The 17,481-nt window shown below is 38.7% G+C and overlaps 1 protein-coding gene across 7 annotated transcripts in view; it reads right to left on the reverse strand.

Moving 5' to 3' along the window:
• ano1a (anoctamin 1, calcium activated chloride channel a) overlaps positions 1 to 17,481 on the reverse strand; it is a 113,682-nt gene that overhangs the window by 76,140 nt on the left and 20,061 nt on the right. For all 7 annotated transcript variants that reach the window (XM_086026911.1, XM_086026909.1, XM_086026906.1 and 4 more), the window contains 4 exons: positions 10,168 to 10,515; positions 6,713 to 6,811; positions 1,443 to 1,594; positions 848 to 902 (listed from right to left, as the gene is read on the reverse strand). In XM_086026911.1, the coding sequence (XP_085883037.1) occupies positions 848 to 902; positions 1,443 to 1,594; positions 6,713 to 6,811; positions 10,168 to 10,515 (654 nt within the window). The remainder of the gene's footprint in view (positions 1 to 847; positions 903 to 1,442; positions 1,595 to 6,712; positions 6,812 to 10,167; positions 10,516 to 17,481) is intronic.

The following is a 17,481-nucleotide window of genomic DNA, read 5'->3' on the forward strand; positions in this document are numbered from 1 at the left end:
TACCGAAAATATACCGAACCGAAGTTTCCAAAAAACGAACCGAACCGAAATGTGATTTAGCGTACCGTTACACCCCTAATATATATATAAATATATATATATATATATATATATATATATATATATATATATATTTGTATATATATATAATATATATATATATATATATATATAATATATATATATGTGTATGTATATATGTATGTATATATACATATATATATATATATATATATATATATATATATATATATATATATATATATATATCAGTAGCACCTTTGGAAATAACATATTTAGTGATGAAAATGGTGACGTGAAAAATACTTATTTAATAAGTGTATATATATATATATATATGTATATATGTATATGTGTGTGTGACGATTAATCGAAAATCGATCAAAATCGACTAATCGAACTTGGACATCCCAGGACTCAGAAGTCCTATACAGCAACACCTAACAAAAGACAACATACCTAAATCATCAGAATATACTAATTTAGAATCCTAAAAAATGATGTTTATAATTTTTTTCCATTCCAGATGCATACCACATTTTGAATGTGTAGATCAAATTATGCGCTTACACCAAACATCACTGCGTATTGCGTTTGGCTGGCTTTGGATGGCTCCAGCACCACACTAGCTCACAGAGACAAGCGCAGTTGTAATTTTTTAAAAATTGAATCTAATCGAAATTCGGGAACTGAAAATCGAAAATCTAATTGGGGCTTCAGTGAATCGTTACATCCCTAGTATATATGTATAGTAGTTGCTTGATTGTGTTTATTTTACACCTCTTCAAATTGCACTGCATGCAGTTAATAATAATAATCTACTTACAATTGAGCTTCTTGTCTTGCTGTCAAAGAAATAATCTCTGTCAGATAGATCAAATCTAGAGACAAAAGCCCAAAACAAATCTCATGTTAGACATTTCTTTTACTCTTGACAGCAATCACAACTTCAATGACGCTTTCCATGCGAGCTATCAGTAACTATCAACAGTTCATGCTACCCAAAATACACTAAACCAAGTAAAAATACAATAATATGGGTGTATTATATTGTGTATTGTATGTAGTATTACAGACTGTCTCATTTCAATGATGATGCCGGTGCCATTGTCAAGTTTGGAAGACTCACCAAATCCATAAAATTATAGGGTTGGAATGGATGTTTTGAGTTAATTCATTAATTGTGTTACCTTTTATATAAGTGTTAACATGCACAGCACAGTGCAACACAGAATGATCATGCTTAAATCACAGTTTTAATACAAATATCGTACTGCTATCATGAGGTGCAGTGATCACAGAATTAAGCCAAAATATAATTACGTCAACAAGGTGTGTTAGTAGTTAAACAAACATGTTTGACCCAATAAATTATTCTGGAAACATTCAGTATTTTTAATTTAGGTGAAGATTTTACTCACAGGTGTGCCTTCTCTCTGGAAAAAGGGTGAGAGAGTGATTTCACACTTTGTGGCTTATTGGTGTCCACTTTTGGGTGCAAAGGAGAGGTGACTTTGTGAATGAACCGTCGGATCTTTTCAACAATATTATTTCCTTGTTTAACTTCAAAAACCTGCAAGGGGTACAAGAGGAGTGAAATTGTGTTAATTTGAACTGACATTTATTTTCTTTCAAGGGTTTACATTTCCTTTGATCTGAACATTTAGTCGAGTTGAGTTGAAAGTAGATCAGTTAGAAAATGTGATGACCAGCCAACAAGAGACAAACAGAACCTGCTTAATGACATGCATCTTAAAACAACATTTTCTATTTGACCCCTTTGTATTTGTAGCATTATATTTTGTGATTTTTCTGTATGGTGTTTTTGTGGGCTGGGTAAAACAGTTTTATGAGAAGAAAAATCCTAAGCATAAAACCTGGACTGACAAAGACGAAGTTGTGCATATGCAGGGAGTCCTCAGAGTTCCATTCCTATGGTGGCAACGTAACCCAAATGTGTACATACTTTCAGTTAAAACACACTGTAGTCTATCTCCAACCAGCTGTAATGCAATAATTATAATTATATTTATATTCATTATATTCATTAAAAGATAACTCAATCTTGAAATTATTTCTATCTGTTTGTTTCAGGTTTATGACCTGTGGTCCTTTGTTCAACAAACAAAGACAAACACGTGTTGTAACATTTTGTGCTTCTGATGAGCCTTTTCGGAGGGCGTAAAATAAAATATTCGAACACTCAGTCTCTGAACAAATGGGCGGAGACGCCCGGTCCAGGGAGTGCTTCCATTGGTCAGCCCAGGAGTCAGGATAAACACCTTTTTATTCTGTGATGGAGCAAAAGAAAGCATGTCACATTCACACAGGTAACGGAGCAATCTCCCCCCATACAGAAGCTGTCTCTGCTTTGCCGGGAAAGCACAGCAACATCACACAAGTGCCCCTGTGTGTCTCATTCATAAATCCCCTTGCTACAACAGACAATACAGAAAAAACAAGCATATTTACAAAATAATGCACAGAAATAACCATGAATTGTTTAAACAGAATGTCGAGTTTTGAGAATGTTCACAAAATTAAAATGGCAAACTATAAAACTAAATAGGCAGCACGGTGGACGACTGGTTAGCACGTCCGCATCACAGTTCAGAGGTCGTGGGTTCGATCCCGGCTCCGGCCTCCCTGTGTGGAGTTTGCATGTTCTCCCCGTGCCTGCGTGGGTTTTCTCCGGGTACTCCGGTTTCCTCCCACATTCCAAAAACATACATGGTAAGTTGATTGGACACTCTAAATTGCCCCTAGGTATGATTGTGAGTGCGGATGTTTGTCTCTGTGTGCCCTGCGATTGGCTGGCAACCAGTTCAGGGTGTCCCCCGCCTACTGCCCAAAGACAGCTGGGATAGGCTCCAGCACGCCCCGCGACCCTTGTGAGGATAAGCGGTACAGATAATGGATGGATGGATAAAACTAAATATTTACTGGGCTACATGACACGGCCAGCTACAAGTACCGGGACAAGAAAAAAGAGACAAGGCTTGGAGAACCGTGAGAGAGGAGCTTATTATATCTGGTATGTTTTTACTTTCTTGATTTTTTTTTTACAGCTGTTGAACTTCATCAAGACGGCAAAATTTGTTTGCATTAGTTTTAGCACAACTAAGGCTACAGGCGGCACGGTGGTCGACTGGTTAGCACGTCCGCCTCATAGTTCAGAGGTCGTGGGTTCGATCCCGGCTCCGGCCTCCCTGTGTGGAGTTTGCATGTTCTCCCCGTGCCTGCGTGGGGTTTCTTGTCCAAAAACATGCATGGCAGGTTAATTGATCACTCTAAATTGCCCTTAGGTGCGGATGTTTGTCTCGGCGTGCCCTGCGATTGGCTGGCAACCAATTCAGGGTGTCCCCCGCCTATTGCCCGAAGACTGCTGGGATAGGCTCCAGCACGCCCCGCGACCCTTGTGAGGATAAGCGGTATAGATAATGGATGGATGGACAACTAAGGCTACATATGCCTCTACCAAGAGACAGTCAAGCGACATGCTGGTGTGTCACTCGCCGGTGTGTTGGGTCTGACGCTGGGTCTCATCACTTGTCGTACTAGTGGAACTCACGCCGTATCTCCTGTTGAAAAATGTCCTGCGCATTTGGGTAACTGCAGAGCAGCTATGAGTTTGCTCTCCTCTTAGTCCTCGGCTACTCTCGCTCACATGCCCTCCCATCAAGCGAGCCGCACGATGCATTCATTAACCTCGGAAACGACACAAATTGACAAGACACAAACAGCAACACAGGTAACCCAATTCGTTACACTATTTCTGTAACATATTTCTTTGCATCTATGTTTGCCACCCCCTGGCTGTTGTTATAACGAACATTACCGCTACTTTTGCAAGAATCGTCCTTCGGTCGTCTACGTGCCGACTCAAGACTTCACGTCACTTTTCGTGGCTTTCAGAATCGGTTTGTGCTGAAAAGTTATTTGGAGTAAAACAAGCTTTGTTAAAAAATACTTCATGTTAGAAATCTCACTTTGTTTTATTATTAGTAATTGTTGGCATTTCATAAATTTATTGAGTTTCGATGTAGTGCTGAGATGTCCCACACTCTGAGCAGGCATTGAACGCTTCGGGGGTGGTTGCAGCTGGGCTGATTTGCTCAGAATGAAGAAACTACAAAAGAAAAAGAGATAATAGTTCATAGGATTCTGATGGTTTTATTTCATGCAACCGCTTGTCAAAATAAAATTGAGTAAATTCAACGGGGTTTTTTTTCAGTAAACTGACAAACTATAATATGATGCATATAAAATACACAGTGACATTACATATATTTGGTCTTACATAGTGACTAAACTGTTATACAACTAGGTACCAATCAAGGGTGCTGCTGGTTTGGATATGCCAGAGTTACTGAGGAGACGTAGAGGAATGAACTGCCAGTCAGCCCTGTGTAGTATTAAGTCACCTGCATTAAAGCCAACTTCGATGAAGCTGACGTGCGTGCATATGTTTATTAATATCTCAAGATATTACACTACCAACCCATAAAAATACACACACACTATTTCATAAGTGTCCACAAGCACAGTATACTGTACTTATAAATATGTAATATTTGTAACAAAATATAAGGACAACACTCAATAAAATGTTAAAGCTGATAAACCTCACTTGTGACACTACATTTCAGTTTAAACTAGCTCGCAGTATAACAAAATAGCCCTCTGTGATATGTCTATACAATACAAGACATTTTGCGCAAGATTTTTTCTTTTGCATTAATCACTACAGTGTCCTTGTTTTTTTTGTGTGTGTGTTCTGTGAGACAATTTAATTAATCAATAAAAACGGAGCAACCAATATAGCAATAACTTTTAACAGTAGCCATAAAATACATAATTTTTTGTCGACGTGCTGAATTGTGGGTACAGGTGACTAAAAACTCCAGTATGGTTTCAGATATGACTAAATGTTAAAAACAGAGCTACATTAGCCACGTACTAATGCTAACAGTGAAACACACCATTAGATTGCAATCTATAGCTTTTAGCCTGAGTCCAAAGCTATTATTTGAGATGGAACGACTTTATGAAATAAATATTAATATATTGGATATACGCGTTGCTGAATTTACCTGCTGTGAAGATGCGTCTCCTGAGCCACTGGAAGCGCCGTCTGTCAGTCCCGCTCGCGTTCGCTATCTTTGTTTTCTTCTCTACGCATGCGCAGGGGGATCGATTAGCTCCCCTTGGGACCTGCCTGTTGCCTGTGTGACGTCATCCTAATTTGCATGTTGTGTTGATTTCGTCCTCTCACAAAGTGATTTGTATTCTCAGGTGGCAATTCGTGCGTAGTGAAGCTTCGTAATTGTAGAAGCGAGAGTTGTATTCACAAAACAATGCACTCACAAGAAAAAAAATCAAACCCTCTCAATTTTGATTCGTACTCACAAGAAAAAAATTCAAACACTCACTATTTTGATTCGTACTCTCAAGAAAAGAAGTCAAATCCTCACAATTTTGATTTTTACTCACAAATTGTTACTATTACGGATTTGAATCGTTAACCACGCATATGCCTTTTTGACAGCTATCTTACTCCATAGAAACTGAAGTACCCAGAGAAAACCCACGCAGGCACAGGGAGAACATGCCAACTCCACACAGGAAGGCCAGGGGAGGGATCAAACCCACGACCTACGCACTGTGAGGCGGACGTGCTAACCAGTCGCCCACCGTGCTGCCACAATTTATCTAAATGTTCCTATTTTTTTTACTCTGTCAGGGACATTACAGCAGGACTGTTGTACTGCGTATACATTTATATATATGTATGTATGTATGTATAAATTGAGCGTCCGTTATTCGTCTTCTGTCTGCTGCGTGGGTACCATTCCGTCGTCCGTCATTTTTTTCCAGGGGGATGAAAATAGTACCCACCTACAGGCCGGTCCACCTCTGATTTGAAACAGGCTCCCGTGAACGTTTCTAAACTATACATTTTTCTTTTTTAATTCTACTGAAATTTGCATTCGTAATCGCTGACGGAAACACGATCAAATCAGAGGTGGACCGGCGTATATGCAGATACTATTTTTTAATGACGGATGATCTAAGGGTACCCATACTGCAGACGGATGACAAATAACGGACGCTGTAGTCTTGTGGTGATGTCAGAATTATAGTAAAAATATAGTTTGTATAAAATAAAAAAAAACTTGGCTTGGCCATGAATTAATACATAGATCCATCCCTCCATTTTCAATTCCATTTATCCTATTGAGGTTCGCAGGGTGCTGGAGCTTATCCCAGTTGATTTCGGGCAAAAGGCAGACTATACCCTGAACTGTTCGCCTGTCACTCACAGAGCACATGCATGGACGGGCAATCCTTCACACAATCACTAAGTGGGAAATGCACCCCTGCTGCCTGTAGCACTACAAAATCAGTAACTGATATGAATCTAAAACAAATCAAATGACAACCAGTAAGTCTGGCAGTAACAGAGCGAGCCATGTTGTGCCGTGTGACGACAAAACCCTACGCCACTGCACAAACGATTTACTTGCATGCGATTCCGTACCTCAAATGCCATTCATCGGTATGTAAAGCAAGGACTCCCTGTACTCATTGAGGTGAATGTCCATATTTAATCAATCATCATCTTTGGGCCTGAGAAATTGACAAAACAATGGCTTTTCCAACAGTGCAAATGAGACTCCTTTGTGTGTACCTTGTTTGTTGGCATCTTGAGCTTCATGAACTCAGCCTCCCGACACAGGACATTCCATGGGGCATGGATCTTCAAAAAGCCAATTCCAGGGATCTTACACTGTTTACATTTTCAAAAAGATAGATGCATAAACCAGTGACAGTTACATGACATAAAATTATTTCTGTTAGTGTTGGTTGATTCCAATTACCGGTATAATTTATTCAGGACAGAGTAAACATTAAATGATGTGTATTTCCTTATTTTTGGTACTTTTACTCCTCCATATTGTTGGGAGGCTGTAGTTTAAATTAGCCTGCGCAAAATAAGCAGAACTGCATTCAGTTTTAGTGAATACACAGTTTAGCACTAACTAACAGCGTTATCTTAATAAAGCAGCTCTGACTTTTTTTTGCTCAGTTAAGTTGTTAAGCTATGTGTCTATGCACCTCATACAGACGTGAACTGCTGCGTCCAAGTTAAAATGCTTTGATTTCACGCTGCACTCTTCTTCCACAAGTGGAAGCAAAACACACTTTACAGAGCAATATGACAAGAAATACGCTGCATATATTCAAATATAATTCTTAAATATTGGGGTATTTTGATGAAAGGATTTTGACAGAGATGCTATTAAGAGAATATAAAATTAAGAGAAATATTTAGAATTGTTCCCTTAAAAATGCAATTTGTAATTTCCTCATTTGGAGCAAGATTATGCATTTATATTTTCGCAGTTCCCTGGTGACTATGACATGCTCTCATCAAAATACCTCAGGGATCAAGAATTACAGAACATGTCTTTCTTAAAGTTGTTCATTTAAAAAGGAGCTCTGCAAGTGAGCCCACCCTTCGCCCGACCACATACAGTCCTTGAAATGTTGTCTCATTTTGCTTTGCACTACTTTTGTATGTACAGTTAAACTAACAATGACGCTTCTTGAATCTTGAATCTACCGCTGGGCTTATGGTGAGTATCGATTTTGTTTGATGACTGTCGGTTGAGTGAGGTGTGGAGGGACCAATATAAAGAAGCGACTGCAAATTGTGAAGCACATGTGAGGCACCACAAAGACAGATTTAATTCTATTTTCCAAATAAAGTCAGCACCTAGCCGAGAAATGACCGTGGAAACCTGTGTGGAGAAGACACACGGCCTAATGTAATGCCCCCTCCGCCTTCACCCAACCTCTCAGAACAAACAAGTAAGTGCTACTATTCTGAAGTTAACACTCTGAAGATAACAATAACACTGTTGAATTCTTTCTACCCCCCTTTATCCAATAGTCTTCAAACTTTGCAATGAATATGAAGAGTTATTGAAATCTTTTTATTTCGTCGTATGCTGTTGCTGTGGCCATGTGCTGTTTATAAAGAAAGATTATGCTTTTTTTTGAGGGTCCAAACCTAGGCTAAACCTAAAAGAAAGTCCTCCATTTAGAATTTACTTTAAAATTAGTCATTGCCATGACTACAAAAGCTGTTGTATTGAGCCGCTTGATCTTATCTTTTTATCTTTTCATTTCATGCACTTGATGAGAGTCCAGTACTGTAGACATCTGCTAACTTTTTTTTTTGTAATGGTACTTAATGGGTAAATGAAATATATGTTTTAGTCTTTGAGTTTTTCTCCCAGTGGGTTAACCAGATTTACCACATATTTGCTCGGAAGCGTGTTTAGGCCATCATGATGTTGCAACATGAAGTCTGTGAGTTTTCACAAAACGCTGTTGCCGTGGCAATGCATTATTCGCCAAGAAAACAAAGCTACTTTTGAGGGTCTAAACATGCACGAAACCTTCTGAAACTTTCCACACACATCAAGCCTGGCAAAATCAGCAATATTTTATTGGTCTATTTTTAAAAACTGGCTCAGCAGGGCCCCCAACAATTATTTAACAATTATTCGGTTGTACGTTTCACCAAGATCTATGAATATTTGGAGATATATGAAAGAGTCCAGGACATACAAAAAGTATCTTGGAGGCACATGCTAACCCGAACAGGAAGTCTGCCATTTTGACTTTATTTTGAAATTGGGTGCTATTTTTGGCCAATTATAAAGGTCGTATTTTAGCAAACTTCTCCTAGAGATTTTATCCGATCGTCTTCAAGCTTTGGTTGTTTCATTTAAACATGTTTAAGATGAAAAGTTATTGAAGGCTTTTTATTTCGTCACACGATGTTGCCTTAGTGTTGTGCCATTTGCAAAGAAATGTATGCTGGTTTTGAGGGTCTGAACCTGGGCACATACTCATGAAACTATATATGACAGTACCCCAATGTGCAAGTACCCCAATGTGGTCAAGGTTGCAAGGGACCTTTACAGCTCCTCGCAGCTCTAGTCATTGGTTGTATTTTATGTTTTCATAACCTCACTTCTATTGTATCTGCACCATACAGTGACCGTAGCTTTCTATTGTATTTATGGTCACTCTTTATGTACAGCACTTTTACAGTTGTGGTTGTTATTGTGGTCTATAAACAAAGGCAATGTGAGAATTGTCATGTCATGTCATCTTCCAAACCGCTTATCCTATATAGGGTCGCGGGGAGTTGCTGGAGCCTATCCCAGCCGTCAATGGGCGAAGGCAGACTACACCCCGAACTGGTCGCCAGCCAGTCGCAGGGCACACATAGACACTGTCACTGAGCGGGAATCGATCCCACGCTGCCCGCACACAACTCAGGCGTGTGTACCACTACACTATCAGCGGACTCAATGTGAGAATTGAGCATCCCAAAACATGAAGCTGTGCAAGTCTGTGTACACCTGCATGCACCCCCTGCATGGGAAATTGAAAATGGCTCATAAAATCAGATTTAGATGCTTTGATCGCTTTGCTGATAGTTGGACAACTGGAGCACTTCAAAGTAATACGTCATTGATGGTAACGTTACATAATTCCAGCAGACAGCGAGTACTTTTAAGAGTCGGTTGCTGTCTTTGTTATTGCTATGCATTAGACTACCAACCAGAAGTTAGCACCCCTCCAGACCCCAAATGCAGAGGTGGTGTATGTGTGGATTCCATTTAAGAAATAAAACTGTTGATTATGTAAAAAAGAAAATCAATTGGACTGTCGTCATGAAGGGAAATGTTTCATTTTCTCTTTTATATTCATAATTGCTCTTTAACAAAAACATAGTTTCTCCAAATACTAAAATATTCAATAGATGCAGCCCTACATTTAACTCCCCCATTATATTGTAATATTTTTGTTGTTTAATCAAACCCTTGCATCAGGTCCCTGGGATTAACCCTCAAAGAAAAAATGTTATTTCGAACCCTGCATATACATACATACAGTACAGTATTATTATAGTACAAGTCAAATGTCCATAATATGTCCATTTCAATTCATAGTGAAGTCATTTGATTCTTTGTAATAACTAATTATTCAGCTGCGAAAATAACATTAGTCAATTTGTATGCAAATTGTGAGTTGCACCTCATTCAAACAAGTTTTTCCTACCTCATCAGCCTTTTCCAATTCCAACCCAGTCTCTTTGAGGTTTTCTTCAAACTCTTCCCGCCTGAATCGCTTATCATCTTCATAATAATCTGTTTGTTGCTCTTGGGCAGCAATCTCTGGGTCCTCTTTGGGCTGTAAAGGTGCACGGCTGCTTCTCATGCTCAAACTACGTCGAAGCCGGCGAATGAAGTTGTCATCTCCAAACTTGGGTGATTTTCGATGAATATTGCCGGGTTTCTGGACGTGGTAAGCAAGCACATAGTCCACTCGCCGCTGGCCATCAGCAAAGTATGGGCCTAACTGAGGGCACAATGGTGCTCTGTCTTCAGCATTAAGATTTTTCATTGGCTAGAGGAAAGAAAGAGAATAATACTTAATCAGTGAATGAGAGGATTTGTTTATTGAATTGTTTTTAAATATATATATATATATATATATATATATATATATTTTTTTTTTTTACATACGTATAACACACACTATAATGTTTTCTTATGCATTGTAAAATTTGTATGTTCACTCTTTTTGATGATGCGTTGGTGCTGTTAACGTACACCTTTGAAGTCTTGGTCAGGAAATAATGCTTGGTTTTGAGTACTAATGTCAGAAGGGTATTAATTTAACTATGTTTTTTTGTAGCGTTTATAGTTTGCAGTGGTGTGGAACAGTACTCAAGGTGCATCTCAGTTGTCTTATATTAACATGTCTTATAAGTATCAAGAAGCAAGCATCGAGGAGATTACACAGAGGAGCTGGAATCAAGGAATCACTGATGTTTGGTTTGTGGAATTCATTTAGGGGCACAACAGTGACTTAAAAAAATGTGCTGTACCAACTGGATTGTAAATGGAGCAGGATTTAAAATTAAATTGTTGATCTTTTGTTTTGTCATTACTTGATTTTTGAAAATAGAATATACATATTTTGGCATGTCCTTGTTCTATTTTGTCAAGTTTTCAATACTGAAATTACTCAATTGCACTAACTCATGTTTACTACGCAATTAAAGTCAGTATTACTTGCTGTAAATGTGTCAAATGCATGTTCTCATCAAGGAAAAAAAATAACTGATGGTTTCAGGCTGTTTTTGCATTCCATGTAAAAATTAAAAACTAAAAAAAAGAAAAAAAAAAAAAAACAATGTACACAGATTTACAAATCACTAAAAATATGTACTGCTAGCAAGCCAAGTAGTGGGCTCCTCATATGCAGAGTTGTCAAGATCATTAATTGTCTTGGTATCGGGATAGAGGACCCAAATACAGGGAGGCAGGAGAAGCAGGGCGTACTGAACAAAATATTCATTAACAAAAAACCATCATAAACAAGGTCTTGAATAATCCAAAACTCAGAGTAACGTTGGGGTATCGGCACGTCGGGATGCTCGCACATCGGAACTGAATAATCGAAATTATCTTGTGAATCAAGTTACAGCAGCTTTTGTAGTCAAGGTGAGTCCAAACTCTAACTAAATTAAAAATGGCGGACTTCCTCTTAGGTTTAGCATATGGCTCCAAGAGTCTTTTTTGTAGGCTTCTTCCTGTTTCATACACTACCAAATTTTCGTAGATGTAGGTGAAGCGTACAAACGGGGACGCATTTTAAAAATGTTCAAGGGGGCGGTAGCGAGCCATCTTTTAAAGATTGCATGATTGAATAATTAATTATTGATTAATTTACCAGGCCTTCTATGTGTGCAAAGTTTCATGAGTTTTCGTGCATGTTTACATTCTCAAAATCAGCATTGTGTTATTGGCAAACTGGGCGTTACCATGGCAACAGCTTTTTGCGAAAAATTCAAACTTAATGTTTTAATATCATGAAGCCTAAACACTCTTCCGAGCAAATATGAGGGAGATCTGGCTAATCTGCAAGGAGAAAAACATGAAAGAATAAAACATGTACTTCATTTAGCCAGTAGGTGGCGCTCCCACTACGATGAAAAGTTAGTTCGGAGATGTCTTCAGGTGTAGACTCTCATCAAATGTGTGAAATTTTGACAAGATATTATCATGTGGATCACATTACAGCTGCTTTTAAGGTCAATGTGATGCCGAATTGTAAAGTAAATTCAAAATGGCGGACTTCCTGTTAGGTTTAGCACATGGCTCCAAGAGAAATTTTTGTAGGTCTTGACCAGTTAAGTATACCACGAAATTTTCAGAGATATAGGTGAAACATGCGGGGCTGATTTTTAAAAAAAATCTAGGGGGCACTAGCGAGCCATTTTTTAAACAATTGCGACGTAAAACAAAAAAAAAAAGATGATTTCACCAGGCCTGATGTGTGTGCAAAGTGAGATTTCATGCATGTTTAGACCATCAAAATCAGCATAGTTTTATTTGCAAACTGCCCATTGCCATGCCGACAGCTTTTTACGAAAAATCACAAATATCGCATTTTAACATCAGGAAGGTCTACAGAGTCTTCAGAGCAATTCTGAGATCGACCTCCTTAGCCTGCGAGGAGAAAAAGATCAAAGAAAAAAACATGTACTTACTTTAGCCAGTAGGTGGCGCTACCATTACAATGAAAAACACATTTGGAGATGTCTTCAGGCTTCGACTTTTATCAAAGGCAAGTAGTGTTTTAGATGAAATTATCATGTGGGTCAAGTTCGAGCAGCTATTGTAACCAGAGCAAATTCATACTTTAAACTTAATTCAAAATGGCCGACTTCCTGTTTGGTTTAGCATATGGCTCCAAGAGACTTTTTTGCAGGCCTTGAACTGTTACATATACCACCAATTTTTTGTAGATTTCAAAGAAACGGACAACCAGGGCTGAATTTTTAAAAATTTCTAGGGGGCACTAGCGAGCCGTTTTTTACAAATTACAAGTTGCGCAAAAAAATAAAAAAATATTGGTGACTTTGGCCAGGCCTGATGTATCTGCAAAGATTCGTGAGATTTCGAGCATGTTCAGACCCTCAAAATGAGTGTTATTTTTGTGGTGAACTGCGTGTTGCCAGGGCAACAGCTTTTCACGAAAACTCACAAATTTCGTATTTTAATATTACGAAGTCCTAAACACTCTTCTGAGCAAAGATGAGGTGGACCCGGTTAACCTGCTAGGATAACAACATCAAAGAAAAAAACATGTATTTCCTTCAGCCACTAGGTGGTGCTACCACTACGATGAAAAATAAGTTCCTAGATGTCTTCACCCCTTGGCTATCATCAAATATGAAAAATTTCGAGAAGTTTGGATGCTCTGAGTCAAGTTAAAACTGTATTTATTGTCACGTTGAATAATCAGACTTTGCGGCATTGTCAAGGCCACGCCCTTTGCCGAAAAGTTACAATATTCGGCGTAGAGCAAGATCAACGTGTTGAAGCTTTTCTGACAGAGCGGATTCTGTCGGATTCCTTCAACGGGCTCCGTGCAAAAATTAGAAATGTAAAAAACGTCAATTTTTGTCGCTACTAGGTGGCGCTATACGTATATCGGAATATTATCATATCGATGTATTCAGGTCAAGACTCTTTACGTACAGGTGAAGTTTGGGATTTTTTGGAGCATGTGCAGGGGAGTTATTAAGGTGTTTTTCTCCTGTATGGCGAAGGAAAAAAATGTACCCCAAATTTGATGAGTTTATGGAAAACTCAACAAATTTTTCCCAGTTGTTGCCCCAGGTCTTAAGATGATGTACCCGAAGTTTAAACTCAATCGGATGAATCTTCCGGCACATGGGTGCAAAAGTATGCTACCTGTAAATTGGACATTCAAAAATTCATAGGCCTAGGTCAAACAGGCTGGAATTCAATTTTGTTTTCCTACTCTAGGTGGCGCTACAGCCATTTTGTTTTAATTGTTTACAACGACTTTGAAATATTGCAATTTTCGCCAGGCCTGATATGTGTGCAAAATTTGGTGAGTTTTCGTGCATGTTTAGGGCCCCAGAAATGAGATACGGCATAATAACAATAATAATAATAATAATAATAATAATGATAATGATGATGATGATGATGATGATGATGATAATAATAATAATAATAATAATAATAATAACCCCTACGAAAACAACAGGGACCTCCCAGCGTTTCGCTGCTCGGGCCCTAAAAAGCCCAAACAAGACAGTACTCCACCCCCTCCCCCAAGGGACGGCTCCCAGATGTCCCAAAAACAGAAAAAAACAAAAAAACATCTCCAGTGGGCGTCCGGGCCACCAGACATGAAGTGCTTGAGCTGACCGGTCAGGAGGATGGGCAAGGCAGCAATACAGGGGGTTTTACCAGGCCGTTCAGGAAGGCCAAGGCTCTATGGCTCTATGGTGCTGTGTTGGGCTGGACTGTGGTTTTGATGGCGGCTGCATGGCATTCACAGCTAGAACTGGCTCTTGTGGCGGCCGCGGGAAGTACGCCGCCGGGACAAGAACGGGTGGCGGCCACGGGATGTACGCCGCTGGAACAGGGTCTTGTGGTGGCCGCAGAACGTGTGCCGTAGCAACAGGAACAGGTGCCGGCCGCTGGATGTGCGCCACCGGAACAGGAACGATCGGCATAGCAGGATGAATGAATGAAGCAAACCTTTTGTCCGTAAAATCCAAAATATTGGAGCGATCATTTTTATATTTTCAGAGCTTGATGTCAGCATAAGTAGAGATGTCCATTTTGGTGAAGATTGATGGCAGTTTCTGTCATGAAGCAACATTGAGCTCTTCTATGCTTATGTTAAGCATTTTAGACTGTTCTGTGTAGCACTCTACCAGTATCTTTGGCTCTTGTTATTTACAAATACATACATATTTTACAGACATGTTATGCCACATGAGACAATGACACACAAAAAATGGCATATTTACATTTAAAATGTGCGGGACTCTTCGCATTCCAACATTTATGTACTTGTCGTGTATAGCGCTGCATATCGAACATTATTTTGAGTAAAGCCATGATAGTCTGTAACAGAAAAGACTGGCTAACGATCAAAAAAAAAATCACATTATTGTTTTTTTAAACTGTAAAATGTCTCAGTGAGAAAAAAACCCAGCATTAATATTTCACAACAGACAAATAGCTACTAAGATAAAATATGAATATTTAATTTGGGGGGGGGAAACAATTTAGTGATCCGTGTCTCCAGTTGGGTTTGCACAAGCATGGCTTACTAATACATAGTCAAGTTAGGTGGTCAGAGACGGGCACCACTAACCTCTGTTTGAATTAGACCGAGAGAAGCTAGCTGTTATGTGCATGTATTAAGATATTAAAAGCAAGATGCTACTGACAAGCTAAGTGACTGGATGTCCATTAGCATTATAACCCCTATTAGGACCCAGAGAGAGGGAGGACTTAAGAGAGGATGTTTTTATATGAGTATAAAAGTATTCACAAACGTCCATCTGTTACTGTGTTGCATTGCATGTCTTATAAAAGTCCCCCCCAAAAGTCACTTTTTGATATTTTTAGACCTCACTACCCCTGTAGCAGAGGGGGCTGTTTTATGACAGAGTTAGAGATGGTTTTGTAGTTTTTTCTTTGTTTTTTTTGTGAAGTTGCTGATGAATCAAAATGAATGAAACTTTTTTTCAGATTGGATGGGAACTTTCCCCAAAAGCTTAATGCTTCTCCTTCATAAGTGTGGGAATGGAAATGAGTTTCCTGGCCGGGAACTCAGCACCCCCTAAACCTCTAATCCTAGAATCGACCTTGGTAGCGAATGAGCTCCTCTTTCATTTTTTTTTTACTTCTTCTATGATTTGAAGTCTTTGCTTCGTCAAAACAGACACTTCTTTAGTCCCATCAGCTCTCTTTATTGTCTTTTTGGTTGTAACATTAGTACAGATGTTAGATTTCTCCAATCCAAATTTTGCAGCGAGCTCACAAAGACTATTGTCATGTTTAGCTATTACTTCCTTCTTTTTTCAACGGTAATACAATTAGTAACACTGTCAATTAACAACATTACAATTAATTACAATTGATAACACTGTCACTTGCAGTTCACAGTTTCTTTGGCGTGTGATGCACAAAGCAAATGCACAACTACATTGCATGTTGTGTCGGCTCCTCGGCAGTGCCAAGCCCTCCAGCCCGGCTCCTCAGCACCACCATGGTCCAACCCTCTGCGACTGCCTTCCAATTCTGCTACAGCTGCGCAAGCTTCTTGCAGTCAGAATTCTTCCACTCCTGCTCGCTGTAGTTAACTTTGTATTTTCATCGATAAAGACTTACTTTTCAACCTCCGTGTCACACCTGTCATTGGGTCCAAATCACGCTCCACACATGACAGTAGATTTGTGCATTATCAATGTTGGAGGAGGGAAACATCTAAAACATGCAGGATAGTGGTCCCCCGAGTTTGACACTTGTGCACTATTGGATCAAATGTCACTTGATCCATGTGTTTTTGACTGTAAAAACATTATAAATATTAATGCACACGAAAAAAAAAAATGTGTTGCTCTTTTAAATCTTATAGCCTGGCATATACCACAGCATACAAAAAAACAGTGGTATATAAAACCCATATGTGTTTTGGGTAATTTTAATCACATGATATTAATAATTTATGTCAAACACATAAAGATACCATAATTTCCCTACAAATTACCGGTATTATATTTTACATGCAGAAAACCTATATGAGCCATTCTACCGAATTGCTTGAAATTGCTGTCTCACAATGAAAATCAAATTTTAAAAAACAATGAAGTGTACAGACCTGGCATATTTAGTCATATCTTGTTATGATCTATTTTACCACAAGGCATTAATTGAGATAATATTAAACTGAATGTATAAAAAGTCATCTTTTCTATGTCACTTCCGATTGGGAGGTGTCTGTCCCAATCTCTAACTCCTGAATTTCAATTCATGAAAAAAAAATGTAGAAGATGTTTGCCAATTTACAAAATAATTTACTTTAATAGAACATTTTGGTTGCTTTTAAATGTATGGTGAAAGATTTACATTGATTTTGATAGATTTTTTTCAAATCAGAAGTTTTTATGTAAAAAAAACTGTCCCAACTTTTCATGTCACTACCGAAACGCAAAGATTATTTGTCTGTAGGCAGGGCTTTGTTTTAGCATCATCCCCAGAAATTTCACCAGTAAGGGACATTACCTTTATGTTCATCACTGGCCACATGGTGAGTAATTAGTTGACAGCATTATTAAGTTATGTGCCCTGCAAAGTCTGAAAATCAGCATGTGGTTTTTAGGACCGTCACTACCGAACACCTCATTTCGGCAATAAAATGAGCACTTTTGATTTTAATGCTAAATGTACAGTTTTCTATCTATGTACACATGCTCAAAACTGTCTGTGGTAGCCACATTGTGCCTAGCATTATTGTTAACAACTA

Source organism: Filicampus tigris, chromosome 3, assembly GCF_054856515.1.
Source record: "Filicampus tigris isolate MCC_2025a chromosome 3, RoL_Ftig_1.0, whole genome shotgun sequence".
NCBI classification, from domain to species: Eukaryota; Metazoa; Chordata; class Actinopteri; order Syngnathiformes; family Syngnathidae; genus Filicampus; species Filicampus tigris.